Genomic DNA, 24,443 nt, shown 5'->3' with positions numbered 1-24,443 from the left:
TTCTCGTCAACTTCCTCAGCACCAACACTCCACCAATGCTTACAGACGCCAACACCGCAGCACACAACCTCCACCGATGAATCTCCAACTGCGCCAACCCCCTGGCACCCCTCAAGAAAAGACCAGGCAAACAACACTCCAAGAAGGCTCCACTAGTCCAGACGCACCTGCAGACGTCTCGAGTAGAAATGGAGCCACAACATCAATCAACTCGGCAACACAGTCACCCTCCACCATGGCTCAAGGGTGCCTGTGATTGCGCATGGCAGCCATTGTGCGCCCTCATAGGGGAAAAAGACAGGAGGGCTCAATCCTGAGCCCATTCCGTCAGTTTACCGCCGCCGATGTGTCATTTTCTTGACATTCTGGCAGCGTGAATCTTGCACCACGTTGTGCTGTATTTACAATATGACGCATTTAGGCATATGCGTGCCCTTGTGAAGACATGTGCCACATTATACCTGCATCTGGTATGATGTATGCAGGGTGAGTGTTCCCACGCAACAAAGCCTTGTATGATTGGCGCAGTGAAGTCTCTCAGATTTCACTGCGACAATTCTAGGACACCACTGCCTCATCGCAAGGCTTAAGAGTGTTGCAGTGCCACAGGGATCGGCTGGCCCCATGCATTGTTGGAGTTGCGTCATGCTTGCAACACAACTGTAGCAATGCGTGACTTTAACGCTGCCAGATGCGTCAGTATTCCAGATGTATCTGTTACTGATTGCAACAAGGAGTGCCGTACATTGAATGCAGCGCATCCATGGTGTGACAAGGAGGGCACAGTGAAAAGTGATGGAGAAACAACCGCTAGTTCTAATGAACACAAGGTTGTCGCATAATTTGAGGTGCACAAGTCTTTTTCCGAAGACCATCACAAGGTCAGAGGTACATGTATATATATAGATGTATTTAAATATGTATGTGTATGTATATAAATATGTGTGTGTGTATATATATAAATTAAAAATAATTATTAGCTTACTTTAAATTATTTTAATACAAATTTAAGAATTTAAAAATAAATGTAAAATGTTAAATTGATTTAAATGAATTCTTTACATCATTTTTATTTTTAATTTTTAATGAATTAATAGAAACATTTTACGCTAGGTAAAAATTCGGGAAAATACATCTAATTTTCATTATATGTATTTTAATGAACTTAGGGGCATATTATCAACCACGGCGTTAAAATTATCGCTGCTTTAGCGGCAGAAAACTGACGCTGAAGCAGCGATAATGGGCTTGAAATATGCCGCAGAGAATTTCAATAGACGCCCAGGTTCACACCAGAACCTGGGCTGCTATAGGAATTCTCAAGGGCATATTATCAAGCCCATTATTGCTGCTTTAGCGGCAGTTGTCTGCCGCTAAAGCGGCGATAATTTTAACGCCGTGTCTTGATAATATGCCCCCTCAATATTTAAATTAAAATTATAGTGCTGTAGCAATTTATATTATTTTTATGTAGAAAATATGTTTCCTATTCTCTGAAAACTTTAATAAAGTTTTAAACTTTTCCTTATACCAAAGGTAGACCTCCACCTCGGTGGCAGAGATCTCCACCTATATTTGAAAAGTTACTGTTGTAACTTTACACATGTAAATTAGGCTCCACTCCCTGGGTTCAAAGGGTGGGTGGAGACATGTAAGTGTACACTCTGTAGTAAATTTACAGTTGTAAATGGTAAATAGTCTAAAGAAGTAAAATTACTACAAAGTCTGAGAATAAACTTAGAAATGTGTATATATTCACATATATGTTTTCCTTTGTCTATAGCCCCAATAGAAGTTTGCCTTTAGTGCTCCACAGACACTGAAAAAGGCAATTTTTCAAGCCAGTAGTAGTAATTTGATGCCACCACCTTATGTAATAATAAAGCTGCTGCTTTACCACTCCTTATGGAAGAGCCAGCTCTGTTTCAATGCCAAAACTGGTCAAATCTATCAGGCATTTGTTGTGTCGGAGGGGCGATGCTGAGGCCTTTCGGCTGGGGTCGCGATGGTGTGTGAACGGCGGGTAATTAAATAATTACATGGAGCCTGTGTTATGCTGCCTGTGGCTCCTGCGTTTGCGTCCGTGGCAGACAATTTATTGAACTGAGGTCACATGACCTGGGCCATACTATCTGGCCACTCTCCCGTGGGGATACACACTGGACGCCTCTCCCTCTGATCTGAGGTCGGCGCGCCCTGCAGGGCGCATCCATTACATCATGGGTGCGACACAACATTCCTCCCCAAAAACAAAAGCCTCAAAGTAACACTTCACAGGTTCCCTGCATGGCAAGTTAATAACTCAAATGTCCCCAAGGGAGTTAGAACAGTTTTACATGAAGTAGTCCCTCAGCTTGAGAGTCGGCTCAGGGTTCTGTCGGAGTCGGTACTGGGAATTTCCACGCCCACTCGGTCCTTCCTCCGCATCACCACTCTGAGAGGTACCTCAGACCTCAGAGGGGCCCCCGGGCACTTCAGCGTCCACCGCAGCCGGGGCTGCGTTGTCTGGATCCAGTTCCGCATCATGAGCTAGGCTTTGTCGGTTAGATTCGGCGGTTTCTTCTTGTCTGTCCTCTTCTAGCCGGATGCCTCCCCGGGACGTGCTCGAGCTCTCCAAAATACCAGACGATGCCCCTAAAGGATGAAACCTTTTGAAGTGTGAAATGTTCCTGGTTACTGTTTCACCACCTCTCCTGGCGATGACCCGGGTGTCTTTCACATGGATTATGATCCAGGGATTTCTTTCATAAGGGAGATTGAATTTGCTGCTTGTCATCCGGTTCTTTAATAGGACCAGGTCACCCCATTCCAAGTGCTCTTGCCAGGTCCTCCGGCGTTGACTGACTTGAGCATGCACCCGTTGTTTATGTGCATCTATCCGTTCATTGTTTGACGGTGCTGGGCACCACTGCGGGTGATGGGGGATGGAGTCGGTGGTCACCCGACTCATCGAGAGGTTCCCCGGGGCGAGTCCCTTGGTGGTGTGAGGGGTCTGCCGGTAACTTCGCAAGAACGCGAAGCCTAGCTCCACTGGCTGTTGGCGTTCATGGGCTATGCGTATTACCTTATTCAAAGTCCGCATAAACCTTTCCACTTCCCCGTTGGCCTGCGGCCAGCGAGGGGTGATTCTCCTGTGCTTGATGCCCAGTGAGGTCAGGTACGTGGCCATTTCTTGCCCCTTGAATGGAGGACCGTTGTCGGTTTTCAGTTCCTGAAAGATGCCATGAGTCGCAATCACTTTCTTTAGTTTCGGAATGACCTCGGTGGCACTCAGCGTGTTGACGATTTCCACCTCCGGGTATTTGGTGTGATCATCAATGGCCACAAATGAGTGCCTCCCATCAGGGAGACTCCCAAAGTCGAGGCTGACACTCACCAAGGGACGTGGGGGCCGTGGCTCCATGATCACAGGAGCTGGCCTAGGAGCTTCACTGGTCAGCTGGCACCACTGGCACTCGTGGAATGCGGCCTCCACAAGCTCATCCATCAGCGGGAACCATACTTTTGTCTATAGTCTTGACTTCGTTTTGACCATTCTTGGTGCCCGATGTGCGCGAGTTGGACAACTCGGGCGGTCAGAGATGACGGGATAACCAATCGATGTCCTCGCATCAGGCACCCTGTAGCATCTTCCGTTAGTTCCTCTCGGATGTGATAGAGGCTTTCCAGGATGCGTTGCGCGTCAGCGGTGAGTATTTTCCACTCTTCTCTGGCTCGGTGCCAGTTTCCGTGCTTCAAGGCTTATTTGGCTCTCTGCATGCACTCATCTTTTGCCGTTTCTTCTCTCAGTGTGTCCATAGACAGTGGGAGAGGGCGGGACCTTGCTGTGATGCAGCGGACGTATTCCTCTGTGTCAGCGGCATCTTCCTCCGCTTGTGCCGTGGCTGCTCTCGGATGGCGAGATAAATAGTCCACTGGATTGCGGGATCCTGGCTGGTATTCCACTCGACAATTGTAGTTCTGCAGCTGCAGCATCCATTTTTCTATTTTGGGAGGGGGCTTTGACGAGGTACCTGAGAATAGAGACAAAAGGGTTTTGTGGTCTGTGGCTACCACGAACGGCTTGCAGTATACGTAGAGATGGAAGTGGCGACACCCCCAGTGTATGGCAATAGCTTCTTTTTCTATCTGAGAGTATCGCTGCTCAGTATCGGTAAAAGAGTGGCTTGCAAAAGCTGCCGGGGCCCAGTCTGGCTCAGCATGATGGTGTTGCATCAACACTGCTCCCAATCCTTTCGGGTCAGCAGCCACTGCGACCAGCGTCATCTTGTGCGGGTCAAAGAACGCCAGGGTGGTGGCAGCCGACAGGGCCTCTTTGATGTCCTGGAATGCCTTGGCCTATTCCTCATTCCACATCCACGGCACTGAGTCCTTGGTTAGCTCTCTCAGCGGTTGAGTGAGGGTCGTGAGGTCTCGAATGAACCGCCCACAATAATTAACCATGCCGAGAAAGTTGCGGACTTCTGTTACATTGGCGGGGGCTGGTGCGTTCTTGATGTCGCGGACTTTGTCTGGGTCCGGATTCACCCCTCCCGCAGAAAATGTATAGCCCAAGAATTGGAGTTTTGTCTTGAGGAATTCACACTTTTCCCGATGCAGCATAAGTCCAGCGTCTCGTATCCTCTGTAGTACTTGAGTGAGGCGGGAATTGTGCTCTGCGATGGTTTTGGCATGGATCATGATATCGTCACTTACGTTAATGACCCCAGGGATGTCCATAATCAGCTCGTGGATTACATTTTGAAAGACCTCGGCTGCGCTGGATACCCCAAAGCTCAGGCGTGTGAACCTTCTGAGGCCAATGTGAGTGGAGAACATCGTTATGTTCCTTGAGGCCTGATCCAGGTCTAGCTGATGGTATCCGGATCTTAAGTCGAGCTTTGGAAACCAACATGCCCCGGCCATTTCTCCGATCAAGTCATTAATAGTAGGGGTGATGTGGCGATCCCTTTTGATGGCGGCATTGGGTAGTCTCATGTCTACACATATTTTCACGGATCTGGGTTGTTTGGGCTTCCGAGTGACGACAATTGGGGATACCCAGAGCGTGGGTCCCGTCACCTTTTCAATTATGCCAGCTTGTTCTAGCTTGTTCAGCTCTTCTTCAACCAGCGGGCGCAGGTGGAACGGCACTCGTCGATGATGTAGGGCCACGGGTTGCACCGTGGGGTATATGTGAAGGTGTATTTCTTTTCCTTTGAATTTTCCAATTCCTTCAAATACCAATGCGAACTCTGCCAGGATGTGCTGAACGGATTCCTGATGAATCCCAAACGCGAATGTCATTATTCCTAGGTCCTCCGCTGCTCGGCATCCTAATAGCATGCCCTGTCCGTCTTCGGTTCGGTGATGGATTTGGTTCCATGGGTCACCTTCGTCTTGAATTTGCCTTGTATCTTCAGAGGCTTGTCCTGGCCGTAGGCGAAGACGGTGATCATCGTGGAATGCAGTGGGGGTGCAGGCTGTATGGTTTCGTACAAAGCTGCCGACATGATGTTTATTGTGGCTCCAGTGTCCACAACGGCTGTGAAGTCATGTTGGCCCACTAGGATGTGACACTGGGGTAGCCGTCTGAGTTTCCTAGTCGCCGCCCCGATCATGTGCACTTTGTGTACCATCCGTTCCTCCTCCTCATCATCATCCATGTCACTTGCTTCACCACTTCCTTCGGGACTAGGTTGACCATCGGTCTGGGTTTTCTATACTTCTTCGAGCAGCATACCTTTTCAAAGTGATTGAACTTGCCGGATCCAGCACATCGCTTGCCTTTCGCCTGGCATTCAGCCACCTTGTGGGGTGCTCCCCCACAATAGCCACTGTTTTGCTGGTTCCACGGTGGAGCACTTGCCGGTTCCTTCTTGTTGGGTCGGGACGCAGGCCTCGTCGTTATCACATTCACTGGTTCCACCTTGACGGGCGACTTGCAGCAAAGCCTCCATGTGGGCTGCTCTGGCTTTAGATAATTCCTTGGTGCGCCCCAGTGTCAAGATGTCCGTTAATGATTTCCCTGACTCCTCCAGAATCCTTTCTCATAGTTTTGCCGATGCACAGCTCTGGATTATTTGCCCTCTTATCTCCTCCGTCTCATCCTGGAATCCACACGTAGATGCTAGGTTTTTGAGTCTGGCATGGAATGTGTCAAGCGACTCCTCGGGCAGTTGTCGAGCCTGGCGAAAGATGAACTGCTCGTAATCCTGATTTGCCATAGGCTCGAAGTGGCCAGTGAGGGCATTAATGAGTGTGTGGTGGGTCTTGGGCGTGGCCTCAGCAAGAGTCTTTGTTATTCTATGAATGTCTTTCCCCCAAGATGGAGTAGTAGGGCCCTCTTTTGATCCTTGTGGACCTTCGTGGCCTCAAAGTAGATTAGGAGTTGCTCCACACCATTCCTTCCACTTGGGTGCTTGAGCCGATGGAGGCCCTTCCACCACGAAGGGTTCTATGGGAGGAATAGTGGACATGGCAGGCGCCTGGTTTGTTGCGCACCGGGGCACCCCCTTGTGGCCACACCAACATCTCCCTCTTCAGCCGGGACCTCCGCTGCCTCGCGGGTTGAGCGGGAATCGCCGTCCGCCTCCTCAGGGCATAGTAGGGACACGTGCAGATGACTATGCAGGCTGCTATAGAGCACGCTGTAGGCCAAGAAGCAATAACGTGCATGCGTGTTGGTGAAGGCAGTGCGCGGGGCCGGAGCGGGGTGTATCAGTCGACCGAGGCCATCTGCATGCAAAGATCTCACCGTGGGGGTGCAGAGTGTTCCCCGACATCTTCCACACCCTGCGGGAGGTCAGGTAACACAGGCCGGGATGTTGGTGACACAAGCAACGCGGGGCACGGATCCTCCCCTCGCGGCCGCAAAAGAAAATACACAGCGAGGGCACCGCCCCCCTCGTCGCCAGTGTTGTGTCGGAGGGGCGATGCTGAGGCCCTCCCGCTGGGGGCTTGATGGTGTGTGAACGGCTGGTAATTAAATAATTGCACGGAGCCTGTGTTATGGTGCCTGTGGCTCCCACGTTCGTGCGCCAAGTGACGTCACATCCGCAGCAGCCGATTTTTTGAACTGAGGTCACATGACCTGGGCCATACTATCTGGCCACTCTCCCATGGGGATACGCACTGGGCGCCTTTCCCTCTGATCCAAGGTCGGCACGCCCTGCGGGGCGCATCCATGACATCATGAGGAAAAGTTACTGGGGTTCTTTATCTGTAAGTGGGGTAGGTACTTTAGTAAGTGTTAAGCAAATATTATGAACCTGATAAAGTAATAATGAAGTGTATAGGAGTAAATATGTGGACTCCTGAGTTTTTAAGTTTGAATGTAGCAATATCGATGGTAAGCAATTTTGTCAAATATGCTTGAGTTCGCAAGTACTGCGGCCTAAATAAATTATGCATATTTTGTAGAGTGACTAGATTTTGAATTAAAAAACCGGGATGTTTTGCAAAAATAGAAGAAATACTACCATTTTAAATCGGCTGAGGGGCGCAGAATGACAACGCTCATTAATAACGAGGTATTAAGTAATCGAAACGCACTTTTTATACCTGTTAAATAAAACATTTTCTGATAAGAGTTTATAAATAGACCTCCTTTGGAACACCTAAATAGGCGCTTCTCACTGTTTTCAGTCGACTCCCTAAAAACAGGAAATAGCTAAATGAGCCAAAATTGTCAAAGTCTGCGGGACAGGATTATGGAAAAAAGGACTGTCCTGACAAAGCCAGGCAGTCTGGTCACCCTTTTAGCATTTTTGATCATACGAATCTCTTTTTTGTGAAAGGAAGAACATTTTAGCACAGGAACCTTTTGAAATAAACGGGGAACATAACAATGAAATATTTTTTCGTACAGATGGGGGGTGTTTGAATGGGTAAATGGGTATAATAGGAGTCTCGAGGAATCGGGGAAGAGATTTCGATGTTCAATTTTTTTTTCACCACTAGAGAGCGCCCCCTGCTAAAATAACCCGACTGAAACAAGCCAAGCCCTGTCATTGTATCTGCTTCCTAGAATATTGATGTAGATACAATATTTAATAATATGAAAAAGGACCCTGATTGTTTTTTTTTAAACAGAACTACACTTTCCAGCGCTATAATATCTTTATTTATCTCGTGTAGGTTCTAAGAGTATCACACCGAGTGTTGGAGGGACGGGGGGTGTCAGGACGGAAGGTCTTGTGGGATCATGGCTCAGACAGGGAACAAAGGGCCTTCCTTCCAAACGGGGCAGCAGCAGGTTTTAAGGAAAGCGGGAAGGTCAAGGACACTGATAGTCCCGGGTGATTGTCAGACAGGACATGGGGGATCTTCTTGTGTGAAGAGGCTAGGGCTAGATGTGTCATCTGGGGTATATTTAGTCACATGACTGTCAACTTTTGTAAACTGCTTCCTTCCCAGGCAATGTTTTCGAGGTTTTAAAATATAGACAAATTGGACACTGGCAGTGTTGCTCATATCGTTATGATTTTTAGGATTTTTCTCTTGAGAGCTCAGAGGGGTGAATTATCCAGTGACACTTTTTTGTAAAATTACAACTATGCAACAATATCTCAACCGGATTCATTGAAAATAATTAGGCTTGTATGTGCAATGCATTACAATAGAAGAACAAAGGTGAGAGACTCCAAATTATTTGCTGAATGTGCTCTTAGGCATCATATATTTAGAAGATTGGAATATACATAACAGTTATGACAGCACTGTTAAGCATGTATGCAGTGGCAACCCAAAGGAAGTGCACATTGTGCTCGTGATAAAAAGTGACGGCGCAAGTGACAACGTGAGAAAAACACAGCGCAGGGCGCAAGGTGAAGAGTAAAATACAATATACAGAATTATTGGTTCACATCATGATTATTTCGTAAAGATTGGCTATGATTTTCAGCGATTCCGAGAACCAAAGTACGGTGTGCGCCAAAAGATTTTGGCTGATGTGGGAGGGTCGCCTAAGAGCACATTCAGCAAATAATTTGGAGTCTCTCACCTTTGTTCTTCTATTGCAATGTCTTGCACATACAAGCCTAATTATTTTCAATGAATCCGGTTGAGATATTGTTGCATATTTGTAATCTACCTACCCAGATCTCAACTAGGTTTATGGGTTATACTCCTGTTGTTTTTCCCTACTTTTTTTTTAAAAGCACAATGGGCGACCTCAGACGGTATATGCTTTCTACGCCATAGCACATGTTTTAAGAGTAGTTAATATCTTCCAATCTTATTTTGTAGCTACTATGGGGTAGTTCCAGGTATGCATGTGAATACGGGCTGGTGGGCTGGGATCCCATGGGGTCGGTAACTGATGAGGAGACAGAGCTCTGTAATTGAGAGGGAGCTCAGGGGCCCTAGCAGTAGGGGGCTGCTTAAGTGTTCCTGAGTCACTGGAAATCCAAATACACACTGTAAGTAAGTGGGTTATTAATTGGGGTGGATGGTGGTCCACCACAAGAAATAATGTCACTATTCTGGTTAGGTCCCGTACGGGTTTCAATAATTTAAAGCTGTGCTCAACCCCTGGTAGCTACGGCACAGTGCAAACAAGCTTAACTTAAGAAAATGTGTCAAGCATGTAGAAGTACCAAAGAAGTTAGACGTCTAAAGCAAAACACAATAAAGACCTAACCCTTGTTCCATTCTAGCGCATTCAGTAACTGCTGTTGGTGCTTTGCGCTTTATGGTCATTTTGATCTAAAACTGAAATGACATCACTGATGACTCAACATTCCTTTTAAGTTATTCAAATAAAGTTTCAAAGGTGTGGGTAGAAGTAAAGAGAGTTAAGGGTAATTTTAGGGTTTCAGGTTGGGTATAGGTAAATAGAGGTAGGCAAATTTACTGTTAAGAGGTTGATGGAGTTAAAGGGAAATAAGAGTGATTCTAGGGTTTAGGAGTGGGTAGTGGTTATGGAAGGTAAGGGTGGTTTCGGATTTAGGGTTGGTTAGAGGTAAAGGGCTGTAAGAATGATTTTATGGGTGGGTAAATATAAAGGGAGGTAAGGGTGATTTTAGGGTTTAAGAGAGTGTGGTGGTAAAGGGAGGTAAGAATTTGTTTAGGATTAAGAGGTGTCTAGAAGTAATGGGTAAGAGTGATTGTAGTGTTTAAGGGTTGGCAGAAGTAACAGGAGGTAAGGGTTTAAGGGTTATCGAGTGGACAGCGGTAAAGGGAGGAAAGATTGATTTTAGGATTTACGGGTGGGAAGTGGTAATGGGAGCTAATGGGATCAAAAAGGTAGATTTCGGGGCCATGCCCCCCCCCCCTCCCCAGCCACTCAACACAGAAGAAGAAAAATAGCAAGGATAGCAGGGGATCACCCCCCAAAAAATATATATATGCATACGTATATATGTACAAATTACCTACTGGCGGCCGCCAGTAGGTAGTTATAGTTAGGACCTATTATCCATAGGAAATCCGCAACATTCTATTTGGAATAACTTTGGCGCCGGTTTGACGAAGCTTCGCAAAATTTTCAAAACTGGTGGGGCGCTCTGGTCCGCTCCTCTCCTGAAAGTCTGGGGGTGATTTGTCAAGCGGGGGCCGAGAAAAAAGGGGGGTCCCAAAACGTGTTTTCCCCATGCAATTTTCCATAGGAACCTTTAATCGCAGCTACAGCCCGAACTGCTGAACGGAATTACACCAAATTTGGCAAAGAGGTAGCCCTTGGTTCAGAGTCGTGCCTTTTGGTTAAATGGTGTAAATCCGTTCAGTAGTTCCTGAGAAAATCAAAAGTAAAATCACATGTATATCTGGGCGGAGCCTAACCACACATCTCATCGTGAGATCTGATTGGCTGTCAGCACTTCATCCAAGAAGTGTTGGCAGCCATCTTGGGACCAATATACATGATAGCACCTCATGAAAAAGCATTGCAGTTAATAGAAGGTTTTAAGACTTTAGTTACATTATAAATCATTTGTTGATGGTACCATACTCATTTTAGGAATTGTGGCGTGTTCTAAGGTGATTTTACCATGTGAAAAACCCTTCTGCTGGGAATCATGAATCATGTTTGAGAGAAAACTATTTTCTCATGCTTTTCCCACAGAGGTGTGGAAGGTCATCTATAAGCTAAACTGAGAGCATATTTTCTGTAAATTCACATTATCTTTCTCAGTCATGTGAGAATGAAGTCTGACATTCTCAGTAGAACATGTACATCCTACAAGGGCATAGACTGTCACGATTCCTTTATGTTCTACTGCAGCTTCCCAGAGTGTTCTAAAGAACAAATAGAGCGCTAACAGTCCTACTTATGACAAACGTATGGCATACCTGAAGCCATCTTGATTGGAATAAAGTGGTAACACTTAAAACATTTAATTTGCAAAGGAACAAAATGAGGGGGTTCATTTTGCCATAGAAATTATGATTAGTGCTGCAGAAAGAAAAATTAGGGCACATTTTGACTTCTCAAATCCTCTTCTACTTCATTAAAAAATTCTGACATGCAGACTGAAACATGCACTTTGAATACCAGCAGCAGACTTCCCTGGTGAGCAGTAGCTTTACTACAGTGATCTAATGAGCAACTAGAGCACTAACATTCAGAATTTATGACAAATGTGTGACACATTTGAATGCCTTCTTGATGGAACCAAAGTAAAAAACTGAAAGTATTTTCTACTGAGGAGACTGCAGTAAATGAGGGAATTAGGAAACTTCATAACAAATAAGTCTCCCAAGATGGCCAGCAGAGACAAAAGAGCCCAAATGTAGCACAAATATCACCCAGATGTAGCCCAAGTATAGCCCAATGACAGAATGTCCCAGAGTGTTCTTAAGAACAATTAGAGCGCTTACTGTCCTACTTATGACAAAAGTATGGCACACCTGAAGGCATCTTGATTGAAATAAACTGGTAACACTTAAAACATTTAATTTAAAAAGGAACACAATGAGTTGGTTCATTTTGCCATAGAAATTATGATTAGTGCTGAAGAAAGAAAAATTAGGGCACATTTTGAGTGACTTCGCAAATCCTCTTCTATTTCATTAAAACATTCTGACATGCAGACTGAAACATGCACTTTGAATACCAGCAGCAGACTTCCCTGGTGAGCAGTAGCTTTACTACAGTGATCTAATGAGCAACAAGAGTGCTAACATTCAGAATTTATGGAAAATGTGTGACATATCTGAATACCTTCTTGATGGAATCAAAGTAAAAAACTGAAAGCATTTCCTACTGAGGAGACTGCAGTAAATGAGGAAATTAGGAAACTTCATAACAAATAAATCTCCCAAGATTGCCACCAGAGATAAAAGAGCCCAAATGCAGCACAAATATCACCCAGTTGTAGCCCACATGTAGCCCAATGACAGAAGTGTGCAAAACACTTTTTATTTTTTGTGTTTTTGCAGTTTTATATAGTGCAGACTTGTCAGGTATTGGAGTGCTTTACATGAGCATTGGTTACATCACACAAGAACAAATTCATTTTGGTTGTAGACATGGGGAGATTCAGTGATTTGACCAGAATCACAGAATGTAGAGCTGAAGCAGAAACTCCAACCTGGTTCCCCAGTTGCAAAGTCTGCAGCTCTGGAAGTAACACCACATCCTCTCCCGTAAGTGCAACATTTAATCAAGTGGTCAACTGGATAAAAAAACATAAAGATAACAAATAATTTAAAAGTGCTTTGTCGCTATCTGAAAACTTAGAAAATATGTCCTCATTTTAGTTTTTTAGAGCACTAACCATTATTTTGATGCAAATAAGACCCTCTCATATATGTAATTTCTAAAGGAAATGCTCTAGGTATTACAGTTTTGATTACATCAAGATGACGTCAGGCGTTCCACACTTTTGTAATAAATATAGAATGTTAGCAATCTAGTTGTTCTTTAGGATACTGTTGAGAGGCAGAGGCCAGGGCACGGGCTCTGAAAATTAAAGGCAGGTAGGAGGGTGCAGAGGCAACTATTTGACCACACTGGGCAGGCAGAAAGGGCAGTGGCAGCACAACAGACTATGGAGGGCAGTGGAAAGGGGGGCAGGGGCAACAAACCAGCACTACAGGATTGGCAAGGGAGGCTGTGGCAATATAATAGACCATTGTGGGCAGAAGGAAGAGGCAGTGGTAGTACAACCACACATGCCAACAGACCCGATTCAGCCAGGAAATGTCCAATGTTTTTAAGCTCAAATGGACTTTATTTGATCTGTCTCCTGTCTACAATCTCCTCTTTTTCAATGTAACTCAAAGAGGAAAATCAATACCCCAGTTTTTTTTCAAAATCTCCCTCTTACCAAGTTAAAAATGGTCGCAAGTATGGTACATTGGATCATGGAAGGCAGGAGGAATTGGGGTAGGGACATGGACTCAGATAACAGAGGACAGGAGGGACATGGAGAGGGGCACCAAACTGACCCTACAAGGCAGGCATCAGGGTTTGCAGCAGCACAATACACCACACAGGGCATGTGGGACGGGAGTACAGCACAACAATCCATAGAAAGCAATAGGGCGGGGACAGAACCATGCACATGGACAACAGAGAACAGAGGGGAAAGAGGCAATGGTAGCTAGCGGACCATAATGGACAAACAGGAGAGAAAGCTGCAGCATAACAGACCATAAAGGGCAGGAGGGACGGATCAGGGGCATTACAATGGAACAGACAAGCCAGGAGGGAGGGAATAGGGGTCTGCACATGGAAACAGAGTGCTGGGGGCAAGGGGGCAGGGCAGGAGCAGCAAGATAGCCATGGAGGTCAGGCAGGATGGGCACTAGAAGCAAGACACACCATGAAGAGCAACAGTGAGACTGTGATGGCATACACACAGACCATGGAGGGAAGGTGGGAGGGGGTCAGGGGCAGCTAACTGACCACACAGGGAAGGTGGGAGGGGCCACGGCAGCACAGAAGACCATGCATGGCAAGTGGGAGGGTTAGTGGCAGCACAATGGCTATGATGGGCAAGAAGGAGGGTGCAGGGGCATGCACAAAGGACGATGGAGGATAGAAGGGAGGGTCAGGACCTGTGCACAGACAAGAGAGTTCAGGGGAAGGGGCCTCACAACAGACCATGCGGGGCAAGCAGGAGAAGCAGTTGCAGCACAACAGAACAGATCAGGGAGGGCAGAAGGGTGTGGCAGTACAATGGACCATGTAGGACAGGAGGAAGAGGGCAGGGACAGGTTACAGTCATTGGACAATGCTAGGCAGGTGGGAGGGGAGTGGCAGCTCAACAGAACACTCAGAGTAGATAGGAGTGGCAGGTCCATGGAACATGGTGGGCAAAAAGGATGGAGCAGGGGCATGCACAAAGACATCGGAGGGCAGGGGGAAGGAGAATAGGGGCAGCAAGCTAAGCACAGAGGCTAAGCAGGAGGTCAATGATGGGGCATAGAATTGGGCAATGGAGGGCAGGAGGAGTGGACTGGTACATCATGCTAAATGGAGGGCAGTGGCAGCACATCAAACCATGCATGGCAGGAGGGAGGAGGCTAGTCCATGGATTCAGACAACAGAGGATAGGGAGGAGGTGGATGGGGCAGCAAGCTAACTGTTCAGAAAAGGCGGTAAGGCCAGTGGCAGAACAACGGCCACACAGGGCTGTAATAAGGGAGCAGGGACCTGGGCTTGGACAATGGATGGCTAGGAGGAGGGAAGGCAGGAGCAGCAAGCTTGGGTGGGGCAGCACAATGCCAGGCCCTGCTTCCAACCCCCACCATCCATCGTGATATGCATCTTACTTAACGTTAAAAAAACAACTAGAAATTTGCTGAAAAAAACAAAGATTACAGGGACGGTATAGTTAGACTCAGATTTCACTCATACACAACCAGTGAAATTCAGCAGTTATAGTTACCTGAGCTAACTATAACTTACGCCCCCGCAATGTACTGCTAATGACCTCAGACATTACATCATTCATGACATGGTCAGTTACATCACTCATGACATCACTCATGACATCTCTAATGAGCTGTGAATGGAATGGAACTATAATCGCCAGAACTTTACTTAGGGATAGTGTGTGTATATTAACACCCCTTTTTTTCCTTTTCTTTCGTGTAAGAACCATTATAATACGCAACGTGCCCAGATTAATATGGCCGATAGCCTTTCACTTTAAAGTAATGTGTAGTCCATTGTTTATGTTGATGTTTGCAATTCTAAGTATGTTTATTATGAATAAGTCACGTTGACGAACAAACAGGTATGGCGGTCACAGGGCAAGATATGCTGAAATGACATTGTGTGCATATTAACACTTGTTTTATTTTCTTTATTGTACCAATTCATGAATTTTCACATTGTGACCAGGCCAATATGGCCTCCAGCTTTTTGGATTAAAGTAATGCACTGCTGATGATGTCACATATTACATCACTCATGACATGGTCAGTGACATCACTGATGACATCACTGATGACATCTCAAATGACATCACTGATGACATCATCTACGTGATCATCTGATGCACCTCCTCACAACCTAAAATACAGACTACCATTCTCGAAACCATAGACACATCAATACTAGTACAGCTACAATATTCTGTACACTATGCATGCAGACCTCTAATCAGCTACATAGCTTTGAAATAGTCTTTTAAATACTCAGTTAGTACCTATGCAGTCTAGGAATCCTTCTGTCTGTCCCATGCACTTCTCCATTCAACCATCCAGCACTATCTACGTATCCTATCACTCTGCCAATACCTAAGCACTAATAAATTTAGCATGCACTCTCTTTGCAGCACTGAAATTACTCCAGTTATTAGTCATATACTTAAGGAATGGCCTAGCCACTAGCACAAGTGCAGGTGCAATATTTTGTACACTATGCATGCAGACCTCTAACCAGCTACATACTATTGATATGCTCTTCTAAATACCCAGTTAGTACCTATTCAGTCTAGGAATCCATCTGTCTGTCCCATGCACTTATCCATTCACCCATCCAGCACTATCTACGTATCCTATCACTCTGCCAATACCTAAGCACTAATACATTTAGCTTGCACTCTCTTTGCAGCACTGAAATTACTCCAGTTATTAGTCATATACTTAAGGAATGGCCTAGCCACTAACACATGTGCAGGTACAATATTTTGTACACTATGCATGCAGACCTCTAACCAGCTACATACTATTGATACGCTATTCTAAATACCCAGTTAGTACCTATGCAGTCTAGAAATCCATCTGTCTGTCCCATGCACTTCTCCATTCACCCATCCAGCACTATCTACGTATCCTATCACTCCACCAATACCTAAGCACTTATAAATTCAGCACGCACTTTCTTTGCAACACTGAAATTACTCCAGTTATTAGTCGTTTACTTAAGGAATGGCGTAGTCAAAAACACAAGTGCAGGTACAATATTTTGTACACTATGCATGCACACCTCTAACCAGCTACAAACTATTGATACGTTCTTCTAAATACCCAGTTAGTACCTATGCAGTGTAGGAATCCTCCTGTCTGTCCCATGCATTTCTCCAATCACCCATCCAGCACTCTCTACTTATCCTATTACTCCATCAATACCTAAGCACTTATAAATTCACTATACACTCTGTTTGTAATACTGTAATTATTCTAGTTACTAGTCATGAACTTATGGAATGGCCTAGCTACAAACACAAGTACATCTATATTATTTTGTGCACTATCCAAGCAGACCTCTAACTAGCTACATTCTATTGATACACTCTTCTAAATACCCAGTTAGTACTCATGCAGTGTAGGAATCGTCCAGTCTGTCCCATGCACTTCTTTAATCACTTATCTACCACTATCTACTTATCCTATCACTCCACCACTACGTAAGCACTTATAAATTAAGTGTTCACTCTGTTTGCAGCACTGTCATCATTCCAGTTACTAGTGGTATTCTTATAAAATGACCTAGGCACCAACACAAGTACACATAAAATATTCTGTGCATAATCCCTACAAATCTCTAAGCAGATACATACTATTGGTCCACGCCATTAAATACTGAAGTAATACCCATGCAGCCTAGGATACCTCCTGTCAGTCTCATGCAATTCTTCAATCACCCATCCAGCACTATGTTCTTATTGTATCAGTCTGCCAATACCTAAGCACTTATGGGGCAGATTAACAAGCACCCTGCGCCACCAGTACGTCACTTTTTGTAACGTAGTGATGGTGCCAGGCACTCCTTCATAATTACAAGGAGAGGAAAAGCCACCCTGCGTGGTTTTTCCTCTCCTTGTAAATACGACCCCTTCATACACAGAACTTTGCGTTGAAGGGGCGCCCCATAGGTGTTGCTGTGGGTGTTCCCATGCAACACCCATAGAACAAGACACATCTCCAGATTTATGAGAAATCGTAAATCTGGAGATGTGTGTGAATGCTGCGCCATCCTAGAGTTGGTGTAGCAAGGCGCAACGAGGAGAATTGTTTTCATTTCTCCTCATTTTTTCCTCTTTCAATGCATGCTGCATTCCACCGCATACATTGAAAGAGGAAAGTGCCTTTACTGTTTGTTTTTGTGCAGGAAGGTGTCCCTTCCAACACAAAAACAATCTCCACACAACACAGACATCCTTGCACCATGGTGCAAGGGTGCCTGTGTCACCGCATGGCTGCAGTTTGTGCAGCAGTGCAGAGGGGAGCACAGAGTTGCAACATATTCATGTACATATGTCACATCCCTGTGCTTCGGAAGTGCCACAGTGCAGTGCGGCGAAAGAGCTTGCAGTGTCACGCTGCAGTACTTCCTCATAAATCTTCACCTATAAATTCACCATACACTACAAATGCATTCTTTCAGTCAATCATGCTGTATACATATATTCAACCAAACTTTCACACATTACCTTGCAATTATAGTTCTTTCTTTAACCAGATAATGTAGTTCTGATAAGAACTTTTTTTTTCTTCTTTTTATTTTTTTATTTATTTTTTTAACAATTTTGTATTTGTTTTTTTTTTTCAAAAAATGAACAAAAATAGAACGAATCAAACAGGAAACATTTGAAATTATATATTTGTAGTTCCAGACAACGGCGGACACAGAGACCGCACTGACCTGTATAGTTCCCTTAGTGTAATTCAATAAGTAGAGTAAGCGTGCACAAAGACAAACTCCAGCACTCGCCGTTGAGGAGTGCCAACTGCTATGCAGAAAATTGAAGGGGAGGGTTGGTGGAGTGGTGCACTGCTTATTGTTACGAAGATGATGGTCAATGAATCAATAAGTCTTGTTAAGTGATAAGTCTTATTTATTTCCCAAGACATAGATTGCCAGCCAACGCGTTTCGTTCATTAGATGAACTTCTTCAGGGCATGTGTAGGCGTACTGGTCAAATCACAATCTACAGATACAGGTAGAAATAGTTCAGCTCGAGGACCACCATGATAAGGGCCTAGGTGCGCAGTGTTTCTGTGAAGCCGGTACCGAAAGACTCTTTCCCTCCCGAAAATGACATGTAGTGTATGGGGAGTGAGACGCGGGAGAATAAGTAATTGGAAAGGGAGCGAGCACGTAAGCACGTCTCTGCGTGGACGGGGTCAAAATGTACACTAGGTGGTGCCCTGAAGAAGTTCATCTAATGAACGAAACGCGTTGGCTGGCAATCTATGTCTTGGGAAATAAATAAGACTTATCACTTAACAAGACTTATTGATTCATTGACCATCATCTTCGTAACAATAAGCAGTGCACCACTCCACCAACCCTCCCCCCCAAACATTTGAAATTACTTATCATTCCAAAAACTTAAAAACAAAAAAATTAACAATGATGGTTGCGTTGCACAGCACAAACTGCATCCACCGACTGCTCACCGAAGCATATAAGTTTCTTACACTTCACGCAGTGTTGCTCGAGAAAGGCGAATTCTGGCCTAATGTCCATTGCAGGTGTTCCTGAGGACGCTCCAGATGTACTTGCCACAGCAGGTGAGGGGTTCAAAGCAGCTCGCCTCATTTCCTCCCGAGCAAGATTGAGAGGATGTGTGGTCCGGAGTTACTTGTACATAGAAGCAGTGCCACAAGAGTATTTTTTTTCACTGCGTCTTGACAGGACTCGGTCACAAAATTTGCACGTCACCTTTCTCGCATTTACTTTCTTCCCTCCAGGTGGAAAAGTGAATAATTTCCACACAACAGATTCTGGCCTCTGTGGACGTGGTGTCTCCTGCAAGAATTCTTCTTCAGAAGATACTTCCTTCTGCTGCTGCTGTCCAGATGCCATTTTGTTTGATATTTTTTGAAAAACACCAAAAAAAATCTAGCAAAAAGGGTTCTTGTAGGAAAAGAGATGTCTCTCTAAAGATGCTCCAACAAGAATGATTAAAATGGGTGGGGTCCTTCAATAGTTACAGTGGGAAATGTTATGAACCAATTAAATCTTTTTTTTTTAGGTCACATGGGATCCGCGCACTCTGCGCTCACGAAACATGCACCCGACGCGACTTCGCGAAAATATTTTAAAAAATAATATAAGTTTATTATAAGTACAAATATATTATTTTTATGAATATCTTAGATAGTCTCTTGCCCTAATATGTATATTAAACACACATACATATTATTTTAGAACATTAAAAAAATTTGCGGGAGTCGCGCACCCAGCGCGCCCCAGCACGCATATAACGTCACGCGGGACCCGCCACCGCGCCAGCATCACGTACCGTAATGCGCATGTGTCGCGAATGCGCGGGATCAGGAGTCGCGGACTGGTCGCATACCAATCGCGCACATCACGTAATATTAAATGTATATGATGTAACTGAAAAACACGCAGCATTCGCACACCGTACACAGATCCTTCACGACGTTTCTAAAATGGCAGCTAGAATCCGTGCACCCACTGTTATGTGTACGCTTTGGGTGCGCGACTCCGAAAAAAATTGGGATTTTTTTTTTAAAGAAAATAATATAAATATATTAAAATAAAAAAATAAACAAAAAAATAAAATATTTCAGTTTTCATTTTTTTCATTTTTTGTGTGCAATTTTCAGAGAAATATATAATGTTATTTAATGAATAAAATATTTATAAATAAACAGTTAAAAAACTGTAGAAAATCAGTACAAAAAAATAGGTATGACTACTATTACAATTAAAATTAGCATTTAAAAAAGCTTTGAAATTCACTGAAAAAACCATAGGTTTCAGAGACGTTATAGTTAGAAATTAGCATTTAAAAAAGCTTTGAAATTCACTGAAAAAACCATAGGTTTCAGAGACGTTATAGTTAGAAATTAGCATTTAAAAAACCTTAGAAATTCACAGACAAAAAACATAGGTTTCAGGGGTATTATATAGTTAGCTGGACATTTCACTCGTATAAAACCATAGAAATTCCCCCGTTATAGTTAGTTCTGCTAACTATAACTCGCGCGCCCGCAATGCCCTGCTGATGATGTCACATATTACATCATTCATGACATGTGGTCAGTGACATCACTGATCACATCTCAAATGACATCACTGATGACATCACGGATGACATCATCCACGTGACAATCTGATACACCTCATCATACACTAGTATAACCTTTCATCACTCACTGTAAAATACAGAGTGCCATATTTGAAACCATTGACACACCAATACCAGTTACTACGTACCCACTCACTGATTCCTAAGTCTACACACACAACTACCCATTCAACAACAGAATCACTTATACAAGCAGTCACTAATTAATAGAACACTATCAAATGCACTTATACACATATATAGACATTGATACATCAGCAGTCATCTTAGTCGGTTATGCAGTCATCCTACTCACTCATGAAAAAAATTAATCACACTTACATTTACTCACTTACACAATTATATACACAATACCTCATTTATTCAAACACATAGTAACTCATAGTTAATATGTTAAAACATCACCATTACAATTATACACTCATTCATATAGTTACTCTCACAATCACTGACTCTTATATATACTTATTTATATACACCAACACTCACATACAATGCCTTTTATTTTTTTACTTTGTTGAAGATGTTCAACTAAAACATATATTCGCTCACCAACACACAAATAAATACACTCAGTCACCCAAACAACTGTTTCCACATGCACTCTTAAACCTATACCCCTAGTCAATCAACCATTCACACATCTATGCATAGAGCTACACACACCCCATCCAACCACACACAAACTTAGTGTCCCATACAAATACTCACCCAACTAATCAATAACTAATGTACACACTCATGTAGTTAGTGACCAACTGATGCAGCATGTTATACAACAACAGAGACAGTGATGCACACATTCACATAGTTTAGTTACTAATCCATGTATTAAGTGAGACACTTTTAATTATTCACTTAGACAGTGAGACAGCTACTAAATCCTCCATCCAGACAGTTATATATCCACTCAATCTTCAATACAGGTTGGTATATATATATAATACATATTTACATTTCAAACTAAACCACATTCACTGGATGATGTCATCAGTGATGTCATTTGAGATGTCATCAGCGATGTCACTGACCATGTCATGAATGATGTAATATGTGACATCATCAGCAGTGCATTGTGGGCGCGCGAGTTATAGTTAGCAGAACTAACTATAACGGAGGAATTTCTATGGTTTTGTACGAGTGAAATGTCCAGCTAACTATAACACCCCTGAAATCTGTTTTTTTTGTGCATATATATATACATATACATATATATATATAAATATAAATATATATATATTATTTATTTATTTTCACTGGAAAAAACAAAGGTTACTACAGGGACGTTATAGTTAGGCTCAGGTTTCACTCGTACAAAACCAGTGAAATTCTGCAGTCATCGTTAGCTGAGATAACTATAAATTGCACTCCCGCAATGCACTGCTTATGACCTCACATATTACACCACTGATGACATCTCAAATGACATCACTGATGACATCATCCAGTGACTATGAGTGTTTTTGGAACGTTTATAGGTGTTAAATATATATACGAAGGTGTATTGATGAAACAGTGAGTGTATGAGTGCATGTATGGATGATTCAGTGGGTGTGTGACTGACTGCATAAGTGAGTGATTAATTGTCTCAGTGAATGTATGGGTGAGTGATTGGTTGTGTGAATGTGTGTATCAGTCTGTCAGTGGGTGTCTAAGTGGCTGCATGGGTGTGTAAGTGGATACCTAGGTGGCTCTATGGGTGATTGATTGGTTGTCTGAGTAACTGTATGGGTGTCTGAGTGCCTGTGTGGGTGGGTGAGGGGGTATGTGGCTGCCTTATGGATGAGTGAGTGGGTGAGTCAGTGGTTCTATGGGGTAGTGAGTGTGTGTGTGTGTGAGTGAGTGTTTGTATCAATGTGTGAGTGAGTGGATGTGTCAGTGGTATATGAGTGAGTAACTGGGTATGTGAAAGGCAGTATAGGTGATTGATGGGGTATATGAGTGACTGTATGGGTGAGTGAGTGAATGTGAGAGTGGCTGTATGGGTGAGTGTGTGCCTGTATAAGTGACTGTATAGGTGAGTGAGTATGTGTTAGTATCTGTATGAGTAAGTAAGTGTGTGTGTGTGGTTTACTGTATGGGTGAGTAAGTGGCTGTGTGATTGACTGTATGGGTGAGTAAGTAGGTATTTGAGTAGCTCTATGGGTGACTGACTCAGTGTGTGAGTGGCTGTATGGGTGTATCAGTGGATATATCAGTGGCTGTATTAGTGAGTGAGTGGATGCATGAGTGTCTGTATGGGTGAGAGTGGAAGTGTGTGTAGATCTATAAATCAGTGAGTGGGTGTGTAAGTACTGATATGGGTCTGTGAATGGGTTTATGAATGGTTGTCTGGGATTAGGTGTATGAAAGAATCTATAGGGGTGTGAGTGGGTGCATTGGTGATGTTGTGGATGAAGTCATCAGTGATGTAATTTGAGATGTCATCAGCATCAGTTATGTCATCAGTGATGTCACTGATCATGTCATGAGTGATGTAACATGTGAGGTCACAAGCAGTGCATTGCAGGAGCGCAAGTTATAGTTAGCTCAGCTAACTATAACTGCTGAATTTCACTGGTTGAAACCTGAACCTAACTATAAAATCACTGTATTTTTTATTCCATTTCCTAAATATAATGTCCCTGAAACCTTTGTTTTTTTCAGGGAATTTCTATGGTTTTTTAAGTAGTAGTGGAGTTTGCAGAGTGGTGGAGGAAGGGGGCTTAACCTCTGACCAGCTTCTTAGGAATCCCACTGTGTAGGACTTACCGAAAGTACCAGGAGGGCTTCTTGGCCCTCAGGGTCCCACAGCATCCAAGAGGACTTCATTCCCCAACCAGTAGTGTGCCGGGAGTGGGGGAGAAAGGGGGTGTGGCTTCTAAAGATCTCTTAGCAGTTCCGCTGTGTGGGACTTACTGGAGGTAACAGGAGGGGTAGTTAGACCACAAGGACATCCTCGGAACCTGACCCACCTGGGGGCCAATAATAAATGACGCACGGGAGCCCACGCATTTTTTTTTTAACGTTTTGGTCTGATCTGCGGATCACACTAAAAATTAAAATTAAAAAATGCTTTTTTGGGCCCTAGGGTGTATCAGTGGGGCCACCCCAAGAGGCCTCGGGGGTCAGGGTGTTTCTACCCTGCCCTCTTTTCTTTTTTCTTTTTTGTGGGACTCAGTTCATCCAATTACCAAGGTGGATACCAACACTTCCTGGTTCAAGTGTTGACAGCCAATCACATTTCACTAGGGTCTCAGTAGGCTGTTGGGCTCCCAGATATCGATATTTTTTTTACTTAAATATATCTGAAACTACTGAACAGATTTACACCAAATCACAAAAAGCATGTTTTCTGTACCAACATCTAGCTTTCTGCCAAATTTGGTGTAATTCCGTTCAGCGCTTCGGGCTGTAATTACGCTCAAAAAATGAAAAATACCCATAGATATAACATGGGTAAAACTCGTTTAGGGATCCCTGTTTTTTCTCTGCCCCTGCTAGATATATATATCACAAACGTTCCTGGCCTGCCAAATCCTTGACAGAACCACCAGGCACGGACCTCTTAGCAGCCTCCAAAAGAAAATCCAAACAACTCTAATCTTGAAGTTAGCAGTGCAAAGATTTATTTCACCGAAATCATCCATTGTTATTCGGACATAGTGCCCGCCATGACGCGTCTCGCTCGCACACACACGAGCTTGACCACATATATATATATATATATGTGTGTCTATTATTTGTTCTGATGGTTTACAGTCTTAGGATATTATATGGTAATTTGAGCATTATCTAAGTTATTATGTTTCTCTCAGTAACCATAGGGGCAATCCAACAACCCTCTCCTTAACATCTTCATGAACACTGGCATTCATGCACATTTATTTACATTCCTCTGTATATATCTACCTCAATATATATGTTTTGCACTAGAGGTCCATTTGGATCGGTATTGCACTATTTGCACTTCTCTTTTTTTTGCGCCTTCGGATTTTATTATTATTCCATCGATTTTTG

General features: G+C 43.8%; 1 protein-coding gene across 1 annotated transcript in view; it reads right to left on the bottom strand.

The window, feature by feature from the left end:
* Positions 1 to 7,622: 7,622 nt before the first annotated feature.
* The window catches only part of LOC146801881 (uncharacterized), a 144,855-nt gene continuing 128,034 nt past the window's right edge, over positions 7,623 to 24,443 (bottom strand). The window contains exon 5 of the mRNA XM_085623718.1: positions 7,623 to 7,634. Within this exon, the coding sequence (XP_085479844.1) occupies positions 7,623 to 7,634 (12 nt within the window). The remainder of the gene's footprint in view (positions 7,635 to 24,443) is intronic.

The sequence above is a fragment of the Triturus cristatus genome, chromosome 8 (assembly GCF_964204655.1).
Source record: "Triturus cristatus chromosome 8, aTriCri1.1, whole genome shotgun sequence".
NCBI classification, from domain to species: Eukaryota; Metazoa; Chordata; class Amphibia; order Caudata; family Salamandridae; genus Triturus; species Triturus cristatus.
This window is presented reverse-complemented; position numbering and strand designations above follow the sequence as displayed.